This window comes from Esox lucius, chromosome 9, assembly GCF_011004845.1.
Source record: "Esox lucius isolate fEsoLuc1 chromosome 9, fEsoLuc1.pri, whole genome shotgun sequence".
Taxonomy (NCBI): domain Eukaryota; kingdom Metazoa; phylum Chordata; class Actinopteri; order Esociformes; family Esocidae; genus Esox; species Esox lucius.
This window is the reverse complement of record NC_047577.1, coordinates 20330986-20354822: the sequence shown is the minus strand read 5'-3', so window position 1 is coordinate 20354822 and position 23837 is coordinate 20330986. Positions and strand designations below refer to the sequence as shown.

The window sequence follows — 23837 nt, the reverse complement described above, 5'->3', positions numbered from 1 at the left end:
CAGTACCAGCTTATTAGCTACTGCTGCCAGTTCACTCCAATGTTTTTTGGTGATATGTTGTATTAAACATTAGTAGGCTTAGGGGAAAGGGAGAAGAAGGGATTGGAGGGAACAAATAAAATACGCTAACATATATATATATATATATATATATATATATATATATATATGAACAATATAAGACGACTAACTAAACATTTGTTCATTGCTTTGTATCAAACAAGTCATCGTGTATTACAATAAAACATTGAATGAATGCATAAATTCCAAACAAAAATAATTTGGTACTGTGTGTGTATATTAATATTGTTTCTACAGTCCTGATCTGGTCCTAATCATAATATGTAAGAAAATTATTATTTCAATATGCACATATTCCCACCACCTCTCATCCCTAAATGCCACCATACAAATGCATAGAAAAGGCTCAATTATGTATTTTTTTATTCTATCTGTGGTTGTTGGTTTCCACATCAATGGCTCGACGGGAGTTTGTAGTTGATAAACTACCCATCTTTTTATAGCTACGTCAGTGATATTAATACAGAATAGAACTTGTATAATTAATGTGAATATAGGATAATTCCATTGAGATTTATAAAGACTTTGATTACTTATGCATAGGAATACAGTTGTGATATTTGAGAAATAACTAGGCATTGATGATTTTATGCTTTCATGAAATTCATCATTCACAACTGGCTGAAGAGTTGCTGACGCTACTGATACTATGTGTTATTGTGAATCCTGTCTGGGTTTGTATATATTTAAATAACCATTTGTAGCTTTTTTTTGCTGTGTTACAAATATATTTTATAGGAATACAACAAACAAGCATCAACTTTTCAACTAAGGTGATAATGAAATTATTTTTAATGCTAAAAGTACTTATATAACGTATTTGTTTGACTACTTGAATACAGATTGAATACAGATGTTGTTGCCAATTTAGTGTATACCAGTTTCTAATCAGAACCTTTCACTTTGTTTAACTTTACTTTGTTTCTGCCCAGTCTCACCTACTCCATGTACCTGTCCTATGACATGAACCAACATGATGTTTTGAGAAGGTACAGAAAGAGTGGTTATATGAGTTTATATGCCAGGTGCTTCGAATCCTGAAAGCAGATTGGCTGACAAATGTGGTATATGTAAGCAATAAGGCACAAAGGACTATGGTAAATGGCTAAGAGCTGTTATTATGCACAACACAGTGCAGAGTGCTGGGATATAGCTCTTCGCCCTGGCCTATTGACAATATATCAGAAAATGGTGAGATGCCTGCTCTCATAAACCGATAACCAATGCAACTGCAATTAGAGCAGTAAAAAGTGATGTAATCAGGAAAGGTGGCTTGGCGGGGCCCATTGACCAATTAACTTTCATGATTCAAACCACATTGGGTTATATGGGACCGTATACCACGGTTATGACAGCACATCATTTGTGGTGTATTGCCAATATACCACGGCTTAGCACTGTGTCCAGGCACTCTGCAATGCGTTGTGAGAATGACACTTAGCTGTGGTATATTGGCCATTTACCACAATCGTTTGTGGTTTATTGCTTAAATATACTTTTTTTTACACTAATATGATATGTTGCACTTCTATCTTGCAGATATCTCTCTTGCCATAATAAATGGATTACTAACTTTAGTGCAGCAGTAAAAAGCTTTATACCCATGGTTGCATGTACATCACTTTAAGTTAATCAGCCTTTAGGCCTCGAATCACAATTATGGGATTTAGACATTCAATAATTGTACAGATTTTTTCCCTCAAATGTACTGAGCTCCAAACGACATATTTGATGTGAAGGGTTCTACCTCGCATGCATCACAATCTTTCAACTGATTGGACGAGTAGGCGGGACTTCTGTGTTTATGTTGCCTCCTTTTATTGGTCGGTGAGACCGGCCATCTGATTTTGTGGCCACCATTCTTGGGGTCGAAGCTTTATCACCGAGAAACCTTTGAGTTTGTTTATAGGTCATTGGCCACACTAACCGTATATCCAACTCTTAGTCGACGAAACATGTCTAACTTACAGTTGTTGCGCGAGTTCTTGAATAAGCGTTTGACCGCAGCTGCTGTGGAGATATTTGGGGCCGTTGAGAAAACATTAACGGCGTATCAAGACGAAAATGATCGCCTACGAAGATTGCTGCGGATGTCACCGGACATACAACTATGTAGAACAGGTTCGTATTTAACGACAGAATGTGTGAAACACAGTGCTATATTTTGTTAAAAAATCTGAGGTTTTAACTAACCATATTTTGGTGGTACTATCTCCTTTATACATTTCTGCCAATAATGGTATCTTGCAAATGTCTTTGTCTAGTTGTTATGTGAGGTTGTTTATTGAAATTAGTCAAATGGATTTTATGTACGTGTAAAATAGGTGTGCCGCCATCTTGTCTGTTTCAAACCTCATTAATTGAAAGAGTGTCTTGTTCAATTTGCTAACTATGTATCTTGCGGAACGGTTTTATTAAACGATTCGATTACCCAAAACGTTCTTGAACAGTCTCTGAGGTACATTAGCTGATGTCTGTTGGGTGTAGCCAGGTGATTCTTGACTCCAATGATCTGTTTGTAAAATGGGACTTGAGTCCAATGATTTGTGGGACTTTCCAGGAAAGAAGCTGCAGGTTTAAAGCAGGACAGTCTTCCCTCGGCTCTTCATGGTGAGCGCCGTTGGGAATCGAATAGCATTGGTGAAAGGAGCCGTTCATCTGGCTCCTTAATTTTCTATGTTTTTTAGGAACAACGATTATTTGCAGTTAAGATCAAAAATGAATTTAATATTAATATTGGCAGAGTCAATAAAGTGAGGAGAGCGCGTCTTTGTGTTCCGCGTGCATTTTTACTACTACTTTATTAATACTTACTGGCAACATTTAGTGAAAAGCGCGAGCTACCATACAGATTTGCACTATCCTATTCCTTGACGCAAGAAGGCATGTTCAAGCAAGTTCCTTAGACTTCAGTACTACTGTATTTAAAGTAAAGCTTGAGTTGACCCCACCCAGCCGAAAGCAAGCAGACAAAACAATGTCTTCCACTCAGTTGCTACTTAGTTTAAAGCGTAATATATAAGATGGAATTGGTGATACTATTTGGTCCGTGTAATGCTTATCAGTTTATTAATCTAATTAATATCCGTAAATAGAACATTAAAAAAATGGGTTGAAAATTCTAATTGCACATTTTTCTTTCAAAACAATTAAACTGGGTTCATGGACTCGGTTTTTCAATTATCTGATTTTGGTTAATCGACTTAAAAATATGATTGGCCTCAGAGTCAACTCTACGGGTTGGGAATTGTTCAGACTAAACCTTCGCTGGCTACAATCTTCAGTAGCTACATTACAGAAAGTCTAAATTACAACTGTTTATGGTTATATTGCGATTGACGAACTGCACCTAAAACGAACATAGTGCTTTTGATTTACATAGCGTAGTGGGTAGCTATTCAATTGTTTTGTCTGGACAACCATCTGCAGTAATCTTTGCACAAGATTACACTTTTGTTTTTTAAATAAATATTCTGTTGCCCACGTTGTTTTAGCAACAATTTAATGGCTGGGATATAAGTAGCATTTGAAAACTATGGAGCTAAAGTGAGTACCAGCAGGCCCTGTGGTCTTGTGGGAACATCCCCAATCTTGATACACATGATTAACATTTTGACCTCAGTTCAATTCCCCTCTCACATGTTCCAATTTTTGTCTCTCAGAAATATTTATCCACTTGGTACTTTTCAGCCGTCACACAACAATATATATACACACTGTAATACCATGAATCTCATATATTTAAAAGAATAATTGTATTACATGACCCTTTTATACTGCTATTGTTTTCTAAAGAACCAGCTGTGGAGGGATTGGAGTCATTGTTTCCATTATAGGAACTGTATAGCTATTAGCTAGCCATCTACAGTAATTTTTGTACAAGAGTACACTTCAATTCCGTTAATAAATGTTCTGTTGTCCACGTTATCTCAGCAAAAATGTAATGGCAGATGTAAAAGTAGAATTTGTTTTTTTTTTTTAATTTGTTTTGAGTACCAGCAAGTCCTTTGGTCTCGTGGGAACGTGTTACATGTTATTAACATTTTGACCACGGTACAATTTCCCTCTCAGACTTTCCCATTTTTGTCACTCAGAAATATTTATTCACTCTGTACTTTTACACCCGTCGCAAAATAAGTTAGCTAAAAAGTAATTTTAGTAGATTGCCTGTCTACGTTATTGCCTAATCGTACATTGATCTTGGTGTCTGCATTTTAAAGCTATCTCTACCAAAATGTTCCCATGGTAGCAATGGGCCATTCTTACTGTGTGTGTCAGAAATGCTTCAATGACCGTTATTAATACATAAGCAGTTACTTCACTTTGATGCGCAGCAGTTTGAGGGTTCCAGAGTGCAGTGAAACAAAGACCAGTGTAGACAGAATCGTAACTGATGTTACAGGATTCTGCCTTGGCACCCCACGGGCTATATGAAGTTACGGCAAAGACGACAGAAAGACAAAAACAAATTTTTCGTTACGGCCTATTGTCTTTGCACAGTAATAGACACTTATCACGTCCTACACAACCAGCTGTTTAAATAGCGTAATGGTTAAAGACAGTCTGTCACATAGAAAACCACCGATCAAAACCAGCCAGGGACAACAACATTCCTCCTGGATGAGTTAGGCTTGCCTGGTTCCTTCTCGGGTTGTTAGACATTTTGTGACCTTCCTTCGCACTACTGGCTGAATATTTGTGGAGTAATAACATGGAGGCAATTCCACCTCTGTATGAGGCAGTTATTACATTATCGTTGAGAAAGGGAGAGGTTGGGTCATACAGGACAATCCCTCTCCTTAACGCAGACAAATAGAAATTAGCGAACACTGGCCCACAGGCTTTGTACTTTATGGAAAAAAGCTACTCCACACAGATCTGACTGTTTTCATATCCAACCGTAAATCTCTTCAAGGTAATGTACTTACTATTGATGCCGAATTTATTTTTGATCCAGTGAACTGGCCCTAAATGTTTGCGGTTATACAGAAATTGGGGATGGGTTTATGAAATAAAGCTATACAAGTACTAATTTGCTTGAATACTCACCAATCTATTTGTCACCTCAATTTAGTCTCTGCAGAAGGAAGGTAGGCTGATGTGTCTGGGTATAGAATCAGTTGGAATGAGATTAGGCCTATGCCCATATCGATGCAAAACCCCTCTTGGTCAGAACATTTCCAATTTATTGTATCCCAAGACACATTTTTCCTACTTGGAAATTGAAATTTACAAAAATAATTTCACCTACTCAAAGCAAGCTTCCTTCCTCTATTGGAGAAAGCCATGGCAAACCTACAATTTTGGAGAATCCTCCCAAACAAATGATGAATTGCAAATACTTCACCTTTTTTTGAAATATCCCTACCTTCATACCTACATCATTGGACTCAATCATTGACCCATTAAAGGGGTATAACAACAGATATCTAAGTTCCTAAATCACTTGAAGTAATTTTCTCTATTCACGAATCTCTATCTGGGAGAGCAGAGCCGAGGTAGCCCAAGTCCAGCATCATCTGGTTACATGCTCTCCACCCACTGGTAATTTGATAGAACTTTGTGAAAAAATTATTATCTATTTAGTTGTTCTGCCAGGCTCATTAGCACTGTCTGCAGTGGGCTGAGGACAAGGTTAATATTTCAATGACATTGCTGGTTATCGGGCTCAGGAAATCTTCAAACAATATGCCAAACCAATCATTTAAAAATATTACTGTTTCAGGAAGAACAATGATTTTGTAACCTTTTCCTCTGTACATCAATAAAAAATATTTATTAATTGGTTAAACATGGAGATTTTTTGTATCCTTTTCAGTGTGATAGAGATGAAGTGTATTGTATTCAATGGTGGTGGTAACCTCTGCTCCTTCTCCCCTTCCTTCCAGACTCCCTGCAGTTCTCTCTAGCTGTCTCAGAAGAGGAGGTTCCCCCTGACAAGCAGCACTGTGAGGCAGAGTGGCACCTAGAAACCATACATATTAAAGAGGAACAAGAGGAACCTGGGACCCTTCAGTCAGAGGAGCAGCTTCAAGGGCTGGATGCAGATAGTCTGGAGTTCAGATTCCCTCCGTCCTGTCTGGAGAGTGATTACGATCAGGACTACCCAATTTGTTCCTTGACTTCTGCCCAAACCCAGACTGTGGGGGATAGAGAGAGTGACTCAAAACCAGTGGATGTAACTCCTTTAGCCACTGTTACACACCTAAAGTGTCTCGACGTTGCCTGTGATCCTCCTGATTATCAGACCAGTGCCTCCAACCACAGCTCTGCTATGAGCAGTCATCCAGTAAGAGTTGATGGCAGCCTGCCACTGGATCTCAACCCACCAATGGGAGAACATTGTTCTAAACCCAGCACAATGGCTAGAAAACAACCCCGCCACTGTAGTGAACTGTTGGCTCTGAAAGGTGACCTTAGAGGACATGTGAATCAAGCCAAGAAGAGACTCAGCGAATGTTGCTTCTGTGAGAAAAGATTCAACTCCACTGGGGAACTGAAAGCCCATGTACGACTGAGCCATGTGGAGAAACCCTGCGCCTGTCCATATTGTCGGAAGACCTTCAAAATCAAAGGACATCTTTCCAGGCACATGAGGATTCACACAGGAGAGAAACCATTTAACTGTGGGGACTGTGGAAAGAGCTTCAATCAAAAGGGGCACCTAATCAAACATTTAAGGACTCACACAGGGGAGAAACCATTTAGCTGTGGAGACTGTGGGAAGAGATTCACTCGCAGGGATACCCTTAACTTGCACATACTGAATCACACAGGGGAGAAATTATTTAGCTGTAATTTTTGCAGTAAACGATTCAGCCAGAAGGGGATTCTTACCAAACATTTACGGACCCACACGGGGGAAAAACCTTTTAGCTGTGGCGACTGCGGGAAATGTTTTCTCCATAAGGGGGATTTAAGGAGACACATATTGACTCACACTGGAGAGAAACATTTAACTGTGGAAAAGCTTTAATTGCAAAGACAACCTGAACTTGCCCATTCTGACTGGAATAGGAGAGAATGTTCACAAATAATGAAATTAAACTAGAAAATACCATTACAAAGTAAATATGGCATGCTTTGCTCACTGTAAAACAAAGTTTGTATGGAGTCACTAGCTTAAACGGTCGAAGAGGTACTGATTGTTGGTTCATTTATAAGTATGCAAGATGATAGTAGATATGTTTTTAATAATTACCTAGCTATACTGGAAACTGGATGGGAGAATATTTCATAACACTTGTCTGCACTCCAGATTGCCAAATCAGCTAGTTATCAGTACAGCTTTGAGCTAGAAACATAATCTTTACCAAGTAGAACATGGTTTAACTCCTGTATTGTAAGTGCAGTTTTTGCGATTTTTGTAAACTACACTACTTGGCTACAAGTATGTTGACACCCCTCCCTATCTGCCAGGTAAATAAAATCGAGCATACATCCATGCAATTTCTATAGACAAACTGGCATAGAATGGCCCATACTGAAGAGCTCCGTGACTTTCTCTCAACCATTCAAAATTTGCTTGTCAAATTTAAGTGTTCATATTGTGAAGTGCAAAAGTCTAGGAGCAACATCTCATCCAAGTGGTAGGCCAGACATGCTTTCAGAACAGGACCAGAGAGTGCTGATCTGTCCTTTGTTGCAATACTGTCTACCAAGTTCCAAACTGCCTGTTTAAGCAATGTCAGCACAAGCTGATGGTCGGAATCCTTGTAGTTTATCTACTTCTCACATGCTACCATTGACTGGTAGTATTGTGAAAATGTTCTAGGTACCTAGCCACAGAGGTCCAAATGTGTCTGGGTAACCAGTCTGCAGGGGGCGCGTTACAGTCAATTTTGTAGGTGATTTATCTACAAAATACACTTAATGAAATGTCTCTGTGAAGAAGGTTATTTTCTATATAACTAAACGCCAGTCTAGTGTTCCAGCTATACTTTGTCAATTTCTCCGTTACCTTATCTGGGTATTGAACGCAACAGGGGTATTTCAGAAAGCAGGGTCAACATACTTCGAGTTTAAACAACAACTGACGCTGAGCAGTCAATCTCAGAGTTGACGGTTTCAGAACAGGTGGTAACAGTTAGTTCAGTCAATCTCAGAGTTGACGGTTTCAGAACAGGTGGTAACAGTTAGTTCAGTCAACTCTGAGTTAAGTTAACCCGTAAAGTAAAGCACATGCACGAGGAGATAAAAAGCCCTAATCAATGGAACACAGATAACATGATTCACCATGGCAACAGGAGAAAAAGGTCTCGAACCCTCTACTTCTCCCGAGTGGACTTAGAAATATTAATGAATGCATTTTCAGAATATGAGTATATATTCAAGAAAACAAGCAATACAGTAGCAGCAGCAAAAGAACGAGAGCGGGCGTGGCCACAAAGTTGCTGACCGAGTCAATGCGTGAGTATTAATTGAAAAATTATCTTGAGTGTTCAACTCATTAAACATTTATATGTGTGTATTGGGTGTAATATTTATGCAGGTGCAACCCAACAGGCACAAAACTAACGTAGCAGCAACTGGATGGAATAAAAATATTTCAGTACAAGCAATTGTGATGTTGTTTACCCTCCCCTACCAAATTAAACCGCTTACATTCAACATGTTATAAGTGACATTTTCTAAGCAAGAAAAAGTACAATTGTCACCCATTTCAACACTGCCAGTATTTAATATTATCTGTTTAAAAGTAACACCTAAATGCCTTTATGCATTCAAGTCTCCAGATTTGTGCTTACTGGACATGTTGAGATTGGTCCTCCATTAAAGCCAATAGAAAAAAGTCTGATGGCTGAAAAAATAGTGGGGGTCCAACAGAGGCTGTAGAGATGACCTCAGTCAAAACTGGTGGGGGTCAACCACCGCCACTCACAGAGGCTGTAGAGATGCCCTCAGTCAAAACAGGTGGGGGTCCACCACCACCACTCACAGAGGCTGTAGAGATGCCCTCAGTCAAAACAGTGGGTGACCTATTGCTGAAAGCATCTCTGGAGGAACCTCATCAGACCCAACCACCCCCCAGGACACGAGGGCCGATAAGACAATGATGAATCTTTGTAAAAGTGAAGTTAGTCAAGAGTAGAGATTTAAAGGAAAGGCAGGTGATCCAAAACTTACCATCTCATCTGTGAAGCATTGTGGAGGTTCTGTCATGTCATGGCTGACTCTAAAATGGGACCAATCAACTGTATTGATGATGTAACGAATGAGAGCAGCATTAGAATGAATTCTGAAGACTACCACTACACGAGTGCCACCAGACTCACTGGGGGCGGTGCTTACCAATGCAACAGGACAATGACTCAAAACACACTGCCAACACAACCAATGTAGTTCATCACAGAGAAAAAGTGGAAGGTTTTAGTTTGGTCAAGCCAATGTTATTTCATAGTCTTTTTTACCCTTTTCCACATTGTAAAATAGTGGTGAAGATATCAAAATGATGAAATAACACATAGAGATTCATGTAACCACAAAAGTGTTAAAAATATCAAATTATTATTACTGTGTGTACTGTAGTAGTCCATATTATGGCAAGGTCAGATCAAATATGCAGTCCATAAGTTTTTTAAGACATGAAGGTCAGTCAATCCAAAATATTTTAAGAATTTAGAAAGTTACATCAAGCACTGTGATGAAACTGGCTCTCATGAGGACCGCCACTGGAAAGGAAGACCCAGAGTTACCTCTGCTGCAGAGGACAAGTTCATTAGAGTTACCAGCCTTAGACATTGGCAATTAACTGTACCTCAGATTGCAGCCCAAATAAATGATTCAGACTTCAAATAACACACGTATCTCAACATCAACTATTCAGAAGAGACTGCATGAATCAGGCCTTCATGCAGGGCCATAAATCTGATAGCAACTTTGGAGGGGTCAATTACATGACAATCTTTTGAAACTTAAAAACGCGCTGTTAAGTGTCGATAATCAGCACAGGTGCTTTCGTTGAGTCATATGAATGTTATTGAAATTACATAGTTATGCTTACAGTGATATATTGAGGGGGATTTCTGCCTATGCCTTCATGGTCAAATTGCTGCAAAGAAACCACTGCTGCAGGACCAATAAGAGATTTGCTTGGGCTAATAAAACATAAAGAAATGACATCAGACCAGTCTGTCAATCTTTTGGTTCCAGCTGCCAAGTGGGTGAGTGGATGATCTCAGCATGTGTGGTTCCCACTCTGAAGAGTGAAGGAAAAGTGCTCAGCCTATGTTGAAACTCCTTCAAGACAGTTGGAAATGCATTCGAGGTGACCATCATGAAGCTTGCTGAGAGAATGTCAAGAGTGTGCAAAGCTTTCAACAAGGCAAAGGGTGGCTACTTTGAAAAATCTAAAATGAAATTGTATTTGTTTGACACTTCTTTGGTTACTACATGATTATATGTTATTTCATATATGTTATTTGAATTTCATAGTTTGATGTCTTCTCTATTATTCTACAATGTGGAAAATAGTAAAAATACAGAAATACTCATGAATGAGTAGGTGTGTCCAATCTTTTGACTGGTACTGAAAATGATTTGACTGATGGTACAGTAATTTGCTTTGACTGATGGAAATTTTCTCGCGACGGATTGATTTTGCTAGCCTCAGTCTACCATTCTTCATATGGGCTTGAGGAGATTATCATGTTTCTTTGTGGTGCAGATGGGGTAGCTTTTCCATTTGAGATCTGAAACCAGTGTGTCTTTTGTGTCCCAACAGATATTCTGAATGTGAGAATGCACTTTCTGTGGATCCAAAATATTTTCTTAGATATCTCATGTTTTCAGTGTAAGATCAGGCTAATAAACATAATAAAAAACAGTACACTTTTTCCAAGGGGGACAATAATTCTGGAGGGACTAGTCATCAAGCAAATCATTTTTAGTATGACTACCAGAAATTTTAAAAAATAAACAACGGGTGCTGTGAAGAACCTTACTGGAAGACGTCTATGATTTTTTTTACTTCTCGAGCCAAAACCCAATTTGGGTCCTCTTCCAGGCAGGTTAATTGAATAGTTGGCCTATTAGTGGAGGTGTTTTCACGCTTGTAGCTGTATTTCTTATTGTCATTGCCTAATTATATGAAGGTTAATAACCTTTTATGACATTTTAATGTTCTTATCTGTGTTGATAGAGAACTAAGGGAACTTGGCATGCATTTTTTTCTATAGTTTGATACCTTTCATGTTTTTGGTTGTTTATATTTTCCTTCTCTGATCAACATATGATTAAGAAAGCACATACCACACCAGGCCCAGCACCATGGGGGAGGGGGGGGAGCATTGGTTAATGCTGGTTCTGATAGAAAGGTGTCAGAACACACAGTGCATTGCAGTTTGTTGCATATGGGGCTGTGTAGCCGCAGACCAGTCAGGGTGCCCATGCTGACCCCTGTCCACTTCCGAAAGTGCCTACAATAGGCACGTGAGCACCAGAACTGGACCACGGAGCAATGGAAGAAGGTGGCCTGATCTGATGAATCACGTTTCCTTTTACATCACATGGATGGCCTGGTGCGTGTGCATCGCTTACCTGGAGAACACATGGCACCAGGATGCACTATGGGAAGAAGGCAAGCTGGCAGAGGCAGTGTGATGCTTTGGGCAATGTTCTGCTGGGAAACCTTGGGTCTTGCCATTCATGTGGATGTTACTTTGACATGTACCACCTACCTAAGCATTGTTACAGACCATGTGCACCCTTTCATGGCAATGGTATTCCCTGAAGGCATTGGCCTCTTTCAGCAGGATAAGGTGTCCTGCCACAAAAATTCAGGAATGGTTTGAGGAACACAACAACAAGTTCAAGATTTTGATCTCCAAATTCCCCAGATCTCAATCCAGTCGAGCGTCTGTGTGATGTGCTGGACAAACAAGTCAGATTCATGGAGGCCTCACGTTGCAACTTACAGGATCTGCTGCTAACTTCTTGGTGCCAGATAGCACAGCACTCCCTCAGAGGCCTAGTGGAGTCCATGCCTTGATGGGTCAGGGCTATTTTGGCAGCAAAAGGGGGATCTACACAATATTAGACAGGTGGTCATAATGTTATGGCTGATCAGTGTAAACAGCTGATGGTATTTTCTTTTAACCTCAGTCATCTTATCTTGCCGCCGGGCCTGTACCACAGCTGCAAGAAATTGTTTCAATTTCTCCATACTCCTTTCAATTGCTGTTACGTACGGTCTAGTCAAACCCTACTCCATAAGGGGGCGCTATGACGTTTTTATCGGGCTCCTCCGGGCTCATACTAATAGAAGAAGTCTATAGAGCATTACGGAAGTAGGTCAGAAGATCCAACTGGGTCATATTTTTGTGGTGCCACCATTATTTCCTCGTGGATGTAGGCGCACCAAGATAACTGAGTAAATAACATTATCTTCGAAGATACTCGCTGAATTCCCTTCTCTCGTTTTAAAGAAAATGTCGAAATTGCAGTTGTTGCGTGTGTTCTTAAATGAGCGTTTATCGGAAGCTGCTATGGAGATTTTCGGAGCATTTGAGAAAACAGTTATCGAGTACCAGGAGGAAAACGAACGTCTTCGGAGACTACTGCGGATAACACCCGACATAAAACGATGTCGAATAGGTTCGTATTATGTAGATAACACTATACCTGTATCTACATAATTTTATATTTAATTGTAAATGTGTTATTGTTTACAATTGTATACTTACAAACATTATCTCTCAACGTATAGAAATTGTCTGATCGTACTCATCAATAAATGTGCTAGTTAGCTAATTAGACTGTAGGCTGAACATTTTCTTACCACTGGTTATTCATTTACCTTAAAGAATTTCCCTTCTTGGATGTCCTTTGTTTACATGGGAATGTAAATAGAGGACTTGTATTCTCGTCATGTTACAACACTTCCCATGTTTATTTTTAACCTCTCTTTTTGGTTATAGATCACAATCTGGCAGAAAAAAATTTAAACTACAGCAGATAGGACGAACAAAAGACAAAAAGAATTCGAAATAGTTAAGAATTTGTTGAAGTCCACTTAACAATGGAGCATTAACTATTGAGCATGTAAAACATTTACTTCATTATACAGAATGATATAATGCATGAACAAAATGTGTAATGAAACGTGAATGAGAAATGTACAGGTATAATGTAAAGAAGTAGTGTGAAGGTATGTCTTGATCTCTCTCTGTGCACTGAAGCAGTGGAACAGTTGTTGCTGAGCCTTGGAGAACTATATATTTAGTTCTAATTCAGGATATATGAACACCTGAGTGTATTTAGTGACAGGACAGATACTATGTAGCAATCTTCCAAGTCCAGCTGTAATTCTGAAAACACAATTGGATTTATTCAATGCTCTAACCGCTTTGATAGCCCCAATTTGATAGTTACGCATTTAGAAGAAAGCCAACCCCCACCACTATTCAGCACTGTCTTAGAAGTGATGACTCTGAAATAATCCAGTCAGAAAATTGTTGTTTCTTATTGTCCAGACTGTAAACAAGCCATGCTCATCTCAACCAATCAAAGAGCTTGGAAGCACGCATCTGGACACTGCACCCAAATGACTACTCAGGCCAGAGAGAAATTATACACTTGATGAGAGAGAGGAGTTTATTCTGAGGAAAAAGTAGGCACTGTAAATACCTGAAGTCATTCAGTGAAGGTCAAACTGGTAGAACCAAACTGTGTACTTGAAGTGTGGCGTTGAGAAGGAGAAAATGAATCCCTGAAAAGAGAAGTGCCTGCCCTGTTTTTACAGTCAGAGCCAATTCAGGTGAAGTGCCAGGTTAAGGCAGTCAAACCTGTTCACTTACATGGGTGGGGAATATCAGCCAACAGTTTTTCATGGTCCTTTGAATGTCTGCCCAGCTACAGGTAGGATGTCTTCGGATGCGCCTGATGATGCAAACTCCCTTTCAGTCAGTCACTGTTTTACAACTCAAAGAATGCACAACCTGAACAAAACATTTAATCACACCTTTCCAATTTCACCCCCCACATACCGTTTGATCTTCTAAAGGTCTCACATAAAAAAAGAAACAGCTGTTATTACCAGATTTTTTTTTTTTATTAGCATTATGTTTTGCCCTTAGCTTTTGGTGATATCCCTGCCAGGATTTGGTGATATCCCTGCCAGGATTTGGTGATATCCCTGCCAGGATCTGTTGCTGGAAGTAGTCACATCATATTTTCAGAAACCTGGCCAGAACAAGCAGATCAAGGCTTGTAAGCCTTGTTCACAATCTAGACCATGTCCTCTCATGTATCTTTGCAATCATATCCTCTGTCTGTGGCTTCATTTGCTTCCACAATCCTTACCTGATTTGCCTGTTGGGTCTCTGCTTGGGTCAGGCTTCTGCTGCCCTTGTCAGTCCCAGTTTGTGTGATTTTTGCCACAAACTGCAGAAGTTACAATGAAGAGGTGGGCTGTGTTCGGCAATCTGTTGTGAATACTTGTCCTAGCCTCTCAAAGTAAGGCGTTACAAACGAGGGGAGGCCTGCTACTTGGGCATTGTTTGCCACACAAAGGAAATTGTGAGGCCGGCACTGCCCAATGTGATGAAGTAGTCAAGTTACTGGAAGTACTGGAGGAGTACTGGAGGAGTTTTGGATGTCGCAAAGGAAGTGATCCTTCAAAGGCAGTCACACACATTTTCTGTGGGTGAGGCAGGGGAATCCCTTACTGAGCTGTCACAGTGCATTTATTTATGTTGCACCATGGCTAAAAAAATCAAAGGCTCACTGGCCATCACCTTCTCAGTGGAAGCATTCCCGTAAGCTTAAGGTTGAGATGTGTACCTTGAAGCTGGGGGGATGGAGTAGTCGGGGCAGGTTTAAATGCCACTGATAGACAAGCTAGCCAGCAACCAGTACTAACTTGCAGGCTTGTTCTGAGAAGGGGTGTTTCACGCTTGTTGCCCTTGGAGGGTGAGGAGGGGCCCTGGATGTCCTCCCTTTACCCCCAAGTAGACAGTGGGAAGTGTTGATGGTTGAAATATTACACAGTTACAAATATGTGCCACATTACGGATTTGCCTGTATCATACTTTCTATCATTGTTTGGACTTGGTTTTATTTATTTATTTAAGTCTAACCACTACCCAAATATCAGCAAATTAGCTATTCTGGGCAACACTTGTGGTAATACAGGCAACCTATGAACTCAAGACAACTGTGAACTCAAGACAATTTGTGATTATTATGGGAAAGTTCTAGGAAGCTTTCAGACACCATGGACCCCTATCAAAGTAATTATGCCCCTATCAAACAAAAAGCCATAATGCAGATATCACTGCCAGTACCCATGCCTACAACAAAAACTATACCTTTGTAAACATAAAAAAAACATTTTTAAGAAAAATAATGTTGTGAATTGCGTGTTTCTATGCAGTAGCAGTTACTTGTTGTTGGCATACTTCGATGATAATAAGTTATTTTGTAAGCTTTTATCTGAAAACTTATCTACACTGCTTAAAATTAAGGGAAAACAATCATCACAGTATAACACCAAGTCAATTAAACTTCAGGGATATCAACCTGTCCAGTTAGGAAGCATAAGCAATTGTGAATCAGTGTCACCTGTTTTGGTGCCAAAACTGGTGCATTGGAGACGTGCAACAGCAAGACAACCCCCAAAAAGGGAATGGCCACAGACAATTGCTCTCTCCTTATCCTTCCTGACTGATTCTTCTCCAGTTTTGCTAGTGTCTTTGTCACTACTTGTAGCATGAGGCAGTACCTGCAACCCATTCAGGTTGCACATGTAGTCCAGCTCATCCAGGATAGCACATCCATACATCCTGTTGCAAGAACGTTTGCTGTGTCTCCCAGTACAGTCTCAAGAGCATGAAGGAGATACCAGGAGACGGGCCGTTACACAAGGATAGCTGGACAGGGCCGTAGAAGGGCATCAACCCAGCAGCAGGACTGGTATCTGCTTTGTGCGAGGAGGAACAGGAGTAGCACTGCCAGAGCCCTACAAAATTACCTCCATCAGGCTACTGGTGTGCATGTTTCAGATCAAACTGTCAGAAATGGACTCTGTGAGGGTGGCAGAGGGCCCGACGTCCTCTAGTGGGACCTGTGCTCACAGCCCAGCACCATGCAGCTTGATTGGCACTTGCCAAACAACACCAGAATTGGCAGGTGTGCTATTGGTGCCCCTTTCTCTTCACAGATGAGAGCAGGTTCACACTGAGCACGTGACAGATGTGAAAGAGTCTGGAGATGCCATGGATAATGTTATGCTGCCTGCAACATCAGCATAACAGGTTTAGCGGTGGGTCAGTGATGGTCTGGGAAGGCATATCCTTGGAGGGTCGCACAGACCTCCATGTGCTAGCCAACAGTACCCTGACTGCTGTTAGGTACCTTCATGCTAACCGCTGTAAGGTAAATGGCTGCCAATGCCTCCTTTACTGGCCCCCTTCTTGAATAAATTGTTGCTGCCAACGTTGCCTTTGTGCCCTTTTTGGGCTGGGGGGGCGGATTCCTGGTTGGCCACCAGTTTAATTTACATTGCTCTTTCCAATCGCTGTGATCTGACGGCCGGAGCACCTGTCACTGTCAGGAACTCCGCAATGTCTCAATTGTTATTGGCCAATGCCCACTTGTGACCATCAGTTATCGAAGCTGTTGAAGGAATTGCGCCGAAGTGAAGATACTTCTGCACAAGGGAACAGTGTCATTCAAATAAAAAACAAGAAAGCCAGATTAACAGAAAATATATATGCTAATATATATGCTATACTTCGGGTGGGGCTTTTATTAGTGTTCTATTTAAGTTAACGTTGACTCAAATTTAATCTGTGAATTTATTTTGAGTTGGCTAGTTAGTGACCGTTCAGTAGCTAGCTAACTAGATGTCTCTTGTTAAAATGTCTCATTCGTAGACTGTATTTATTAAGGTTGCTAGTGTTTCTGTGTGTTTCTGTGCAGCTGGCTAGCAAGCTAGCTAACATTAATCATTCTCTCTGTTCTGAATCTGAACCTAGACCTAGTTACACTAAATATAATATGGCCAGTGGCCACCCTTCCTTAATTTGCAATAAATTGCTTTTCTTAAATTACTTGAGTGATTATGTATTTTTGCCTCATTAGCATGTTAGTTACTCAATTTCTGTTGTATAAATGTTGCATTCATTTTAAATATAGCTAGCTATTTATGCTTAATCAGACTGTGGTAAATCAGTCCTGCAATTATCATAACGATATGACCATCCCAGCTTCAGAAATCTTGATATATTTTACATAAAGTGTTTAAATTGAACATGTTTTGGGGCTTTCTTGACAAGGGATTAACATTGAGCTAACTAATATTGGTTAAAAACATACTTCTAATAACCATTACAGACACACAAGGGTAAACCTAGGAGTTAAGGTTGGTGATGTCTTAACAATTATGAATTATTTGTCATTGGTTAATGCATGAGGAGGACAAACAAGCTTTCTAAAATCTCTACAGTAATTATTAGTTTTATCTCAACAGAGAAAAACTAATATGCTCTATGGCCTTAGTGCCCTGGCCGATGGCCTTGGTGCCCTGGCTAATTATGTACCCCCCTATGGCCAACTGGCCTTGCCCTTAAAATCGCAAAATTTGAGTCCTATGTACCAGGATGAAATCCTCAGACCCATCGTCAGACCTTACGCTGGTGTAGTGGGCCCTGGTTTCCTCCTGGTGCAGGATAATGCCAGGCTTCATGTGGCCAGTGTGTTGGCAGTTCCTGGATGAAGAAGACATTGATGACATTGAATAGCCCTCACATTCCCCAGACCTGAATCCAATTGAGAACCTCTGGGACGTTATGTACAGTGGGGAGAACATCTATTTGATACACTGCCGATTTTGCAGGTTTTCCCACTTACAAAGCATGTAGAGGTCTGTAATTTTTATCAAAGGTACTCTTCAACTGCGAGAGATGGAATCTAAAACAAAAATCCAGAAAATCACATTGTATGATTAAGTAATTAGTCTCATCAGACCACATGACCTTCTCCCATTCCTCCTCTGGATCATCCAGATGGTCATTGGCAAACTTCAGACGGGCCTGGACATGCACTGGCTTGAGCAGGGGGACCTTGCGTTCACTGCAGGATTTTAATCCCTGACGGCGTAGTGTGTTACTAATGGTTTTCTTTGAGACTGTGGTCCCAACTCTCTTCAGGTCATTGACCAGGTCCTGCCATGTAGTTCTGGGCTGATCCCTCACCAAAAGCACTATACACTGTGTACATGTATTGGCCAGTGGTGCAGAAGTAGAAATAAAACCCTGAAAGATGAGCATCTGCCCTGTTCTTAGTGGACACCCTGCCTGTAGAGCAGGGCCTCAAACCTTTTTAGCATTAGAGCAAAACTATTTCAACCCTTGAAAATGTAATGCACTAGGGTTTCTTTCCTTGAACTTGGTTAAAAAAATGTTTGGTGAACAGCTCAAGGGGTTTCTTTTAAATTATGAATTTGTTGAAGTAGACGGTCTCTCTTCTATATAATTTGTTGATCTGCTCCTCTCTCCAGACTCCCTACAGCTCTCTCTGGCTGTATCAGAAGAGGAGGTTCCCCCTGAGCAGCAACACTGTGACCAGGAGTGGAGACTCAGTCTGGGGATGGAGGACTTAGAACCCACACTGATTAAAGAGGAACAGGAGGAACCCGGGACGAGTCAGGAGGAAGAACTTCAACAACTGGAGGTCAATAGCATAGGGTTCGAATTCCCTCGTCCTTGCGTGAAAAGTGAATGTGGTCAGGAACACCCACTTCTGTCCTTCCCCCAAACCCAGGCTGAGGAGAACAGAGGGAGTGCCTTTCCACCAGTGGACCACACCCCTTTTGACACTAGTACCCACCTAAAGGGTCTTGCCATTCCATATGACCCGCCAGATCATCTGAACAACGCCTTCAGTATCCGCTCCACCGTAAGCAGCGATCCAGTAAGACTTGACAGCCACCCACAATTGGATCCCAACCAACATATGGGGGAACACTGTTCCCAACCCAGCACCATGTCTAAAACTCACTGCTGCCCTGACTGTGGTGAAACATTCGCTCTGAAGGCTGACCTGCAGGGTCATGTGACTCTCGCCAAGAAGAGACCAAGCGAATGCCGCTTATGTAAAAAACGCTTCAACTCCACGTGCAAATTGAAGGCTCATGTCCAACTCTGCCACTTGGGAAAACCCTACACCTGCCCATTTTGTGGCAAGATCTTCAAACTTAAAGGACATCTTCCCAGGCACATGCGGATTCACACAGGAGAGAAGCCATTTCGCTGTGGTGACTGTGGAAAGAGCTTTGTTCAGAAGGGGGACCTGAGTAGGCATATATTGACTCACACTGGAGAGAAACCATATAGCTGTCTCTACTGTGGGAAAAGCTTCAATCGTAAGGACACCCTGAACTTGCACATGCTGACACACACAGGAGAGAATGTCCATAAAATGCACAACTAGGGATGCACCGATATATCAGGCAGCAATTGGGTGATTGTTTCAGTACAATTGTGCTTTCTTCTGAATAGGTGTTGAATATTCTCTGGTCATTTTTGTACTCATTTTTGTTTTATAATTTTTTTTAAAATCTAATACCTTATTCACTACATTTATATCAAGGCATTGTATAATTTACAATTACAGAAAGTGTGTATTTATCATATAATTTATTCATTTTCCATTCATTATCAGATTTTAGTTTTTTGTTATAAAACATAGGTAGATAATTTTCAAGATTGAATTTGAAATTAGAAGCATCATCAGATGCATTTTTTATTTAATTTATGCCAGGGTACACAGATACAGAAATGTCAAAAAATTATATTGGCTGATTGTGTTTTATGAAAATCAACTATTGATATCGGCAAATAATTGTATCATCTGTGCATCTATATGCACAACAGCAAGTGTTTTTTGAGTTAGTTTCCGATTGCAACACATCTTTGTCGCTCAGGATGTAGTTTCACTTAATGAATATGGATAATGCTCATTCCAGGCTGGGACAGGTGAATAATGGCTTATTGGGCCTTCAAGAACAAGTCAGGGTAAGCAGTATTTCACGCAAATATACAGTGCCTTGCGAAAGTATTCGGCCCCCTTGATCTTTTCGACCTTTTGCCACATTTCAGGCCTCAAACATAAAGATATAAAACTGTAATTTTTTTGAAGAATCAACAACAAGTGGAACACAATTATGAAGTGGAACGAAATTCATTGGATATTTCAAACCTTTTTAACAAATAAAAAAACGGAAAAATTGGGCGTGCAAAATTATTCAGCCCCTTTACTTTCAGTGCAGCAAACTCTCCAGAAGTTCAGTGAGGATCTCTGAATGATCCAATGTTGACCTAAATTAATAATGATGATAAATAGAATCCACCTGTGTGTAATCAAGTCTCCGTATAAATGCACCTGCTCTGTGATAGTCTCAGAGGTCCGTTTAAAGCGCAGAGAGCATCATGAAGAACGGGGAACACACCAGGCAGGTCCGAGATACTGTTGTCGAGAAGTTTAAAGCCGGATTTGGATACAAAAAGATTTCCCAAGCCTTAAACATCCCAAGGAGCACTGTGCAAGCGATAATATTGAAATGGAAGGAGTATCAGACCACTGCAAATCTACGAAGACCCGGCCGTTCCTCTAAACTTTCAGCTCATACAAGGAGAAGACTGATCAGAGATGCAGCCAAGAGGCCCATGATCACTCTGGATGAACTGCAGAGATCTACAGCTGAGGTGGGAGACTTTGTCCATAGGACAACAATCAGTCGTATACTGCACAAATCTGGCCTTTATGGAAGAGTGGCAAGAATAAAGCCATTTCTTAAAGATATCCATAAAAAGTGTCGTTTAAAGTTTGCCACAAGCCACCTGGGAGACACACCAAACGTGGAAGAAGATGAAACCAAAATCGAACTTTTTGGCAACAATGCAAAACATTATGTTTGGCGTAAAAGCAACACAGCTCATCACCCTGAACACACCATCCCCCCTGTCAAACATGGTGGTGGCAGCATCATGGTTTGGGCCTGCTTTTCTTCAGCAGGAACAGGGAAGATGGTTAAAATTGATGGGAAGATGGATGGAGCCAAATACAGGACTATTCTGGAAGAAAACCTGATGGAGTCTGCAAAAGACCTGAGACTGGGACGGAGATTTGTCTTCCAACAAGACAATGATCCAAAACATAAAGCAAAATCTACAATGGAATGGTTCACAAATAAACATATCCAGGTGTTAGAATGGCCAAGTCAAAGTCCAGACCTGAATCCAATCGAGAATCTGTGGAAAGAACTGAAAACTGCTGTTCACAAATGCTCTCCATCCGACCTCACTGAGCTCGAGCTGTTTTGCAAGGAGGAATGGGCAAAGATTTCAGTCTCTCGATGTGCAAAACTGATTGAGACATACCCCAAGCGACTTACAGCTGTAATCGCAGCAAAAGGTGGTGCTACAAAGTATTAACTTAAGGGGGCTGAATCATTTTGCATGCCCAATTTTTCAGTTTTTTATTTGTTAAAAAGGTTTGAAATATCCAATGAATTTCGTTCCACTTCATGATTGTGTCCCACTTGTTGTTGATTCTTCACAAAAAATTACAGTTTTATATCTTTATGTTTGAGGCCTGAAATGTGGCAAAAGGTCGATAAGTTCAAGGGGGGCGAATACTTTCGCAAGGCACTGTAAATCTAGGCTGAACTATTAATTTAAGGAGGATTTGACGAGTGTGCTTCATCACTGTTAGTGCTTTCAAGATGGGTGTTTTGTAAAATCACTGAAAACTGCTGATGTAAAAAGGGCTTAACAAATACATTTAATTGATTGACTAGGAACCCAAAGCTATTCTTTTTAAGTAAGGTGTTCCCAGTCATGAACTCCAGGGATTAGGGCTTAATGAATTTAAATTGACTGATGTCTTATATTAACTTTAACTCAGTAAACTATTTAAAATTGCTCCATGTTAGTTGTGTTCAGTGTATGAGGAATTATGATTTTTCCAGGCCGACAAGGGACATGATCACAGCACAAGTGGGGCCAATCCTCATTCTCCAATCTAAGCCAACTGGATGAAGTCATCAAGTCAAACTGTGACATAGTGGATGTTAGCAATCAAATAGTACAACCTGGTTCTAGGTAAACTTAACATAGTATATATAAATCTATGACAGCCAAAACCCTTCGATATCTGTGTTATGTTAGGGTACATTGTGTACTACTCATGGAATCTGGATAAAAAATGTCAACCAATCAGTCAACTGTTTACCTGTAAATGTGTTCACCCTTGCCCCTAGCATCTGCCTTTTATCAAACAAATGGAGTGTCTCAGATAAACGGAAAGTACTGAACATATAGTCACTGAGACCAGTCTGAATAGTAAGATATCCAGTTTGGGGGTCAGACAGTAATTCCACGTAATATAACGATTTTAGACCTAGCACACGTCAGATTCAATTGGGCAACCAATGATCTAGTCCAAATATTAGTGAAGGTCGATAAAGCTCTCAGCAGCTTTGAGAACTACTGCACTAGGACTTACACTAGGAGTGGTACTCGTAGCCATGACAAAGCAGCTTGGTTGAAACCTGCCATGACAATATTAACCCTGCAGCTCCACTACTCACCTGATTTGCTACTGGTCTTGTGTCAATGTGATGTTTTACTTGCTACACCAGAAAATGGATGCACACATTAGCTTTCTCAATTTAACCTTATTGATTCTTCAGTTAGGACACTGCCATTGGACAGTATACAGTAGCCGCTTTCAGTCACCTCAAAAGGAAGTGTTCCTTCAAAATAGTTGAAAGGAATTGTTTTTACAATAATCATCACATCACCAAGACTTCTAATTGTGAGAGGGTACCTTGATGAATATCACCCTTGTAGTTGGGTTTTATCCAGCACCAGTCTGTTTGAACGTGGAATTAAAGACCTACTTCATAAAAACTTCATGCTCAATACAGGTTTGATTTATTTAAGCCCTCTGTCAAGAAACCATAGTGCACGATTCTGAAGAGAAGGTCAAATGTAAACTCATGGTCGGAAGTTCCTAAACAACCTTGGGAAACATTTTTACTTCTAACACTGAAGTCAAATTAGGAGTTATTCATGTGGCATTAGTGGGAGTTTAGAGATCTAAAGGTGGTAGGAAAGTGGTAAAAAATACAGTATTACATTTGTAATCACCTATTCAAGGAAAGCAGGAGTCAGGTCCTCTTTAAAACCACAATTTATGTAAGATGGCTGCCCAGAACCAAAATCACAGCCCAGGCACTGTAAGCACCACGTTCTATCAACTAAACTTTACAGAGAGCTCTGCATGTAGTTAAAAGGGTAGTTTGACTTCATATTTGGGTGAAGCTTTTACCTTGTTGTTCTTGAAGGCCCGTGGAGACTTTACAAACCATTATTCACCTGTCCCAGTCTGGAATTAGCATAAACATTTATCAATTCAAACTGCATCAGGAAAAACAAAAAGCTGCATTGCAAGTGGAGACCTATTCCAAAACACTTGAAACTAAGACTGGTGCAGTTTACCTCAAAGAACCTGTCAATGTTGTATTCCCCAGTGTTTTCACACTGTAAATCAAATTTTTACTAGTCATTGTTCAATAATGGTATGAAGCCATGTGTGGTGGCCACACAAAATAGTTTTCATAGTGCCAGTCACCTAGCAAAACAGTATTTAATTTAGTTTGTTTTGAGTTCAATTCCACTTGGAACACAGTTTGTGGCATAGGATGCAGTTTCAATCCATTAATTCAGATTATGCTAATTACACCAATGTAA

General features: G+C 40.4%; 2 protein-coding genes across 2 annotated transcripts; both read left to right on the top strand.

The window, feature by feature from the left end:
- The first annotated feature begins 1928 nt into the window (after nt 1-1928).
- LOC106024460 (zinc finger protein OZF-like) lies at nt 1929-10448 on the top strand. The gene is made up of 2 exons (XM_013135355.3): nt 1929-2202; nt 5970-10448. The coding sequence occupies exons 1-2, from the start codon at nt 2037-2039 to the stop codon at nt 7055-7057; spliced, it is 1254 nt and encodes a 417-aa protein (XP_012990809.1). The 5' UTR covers nt 1929-2036; the 3' UTR covers nt 7058-10448.
- A 1934-nt stretch (nt 10449-12382) lies between these two features.
- LOC105021581 (zinc finger protein 567-like) lies at nt 12383-20185 on the top strand. The gene is made up of 2 exons (XM_010889354.3): nt 12383-12675; nt 18581-20185. Exons 1-2 carry the CDS (start codon nt 12510-12512, stop codon nt 19510-19512), a joined length of 1098 nt encoding a protein of 365 aa, XP_010887656.2. The 5' UTR covers nt 12383-12509; the 3' UTR covers nt 19513-20185.
- The last annotated feature ends 3652 nt before the right edge of the window (nt 20186-23837 follow it).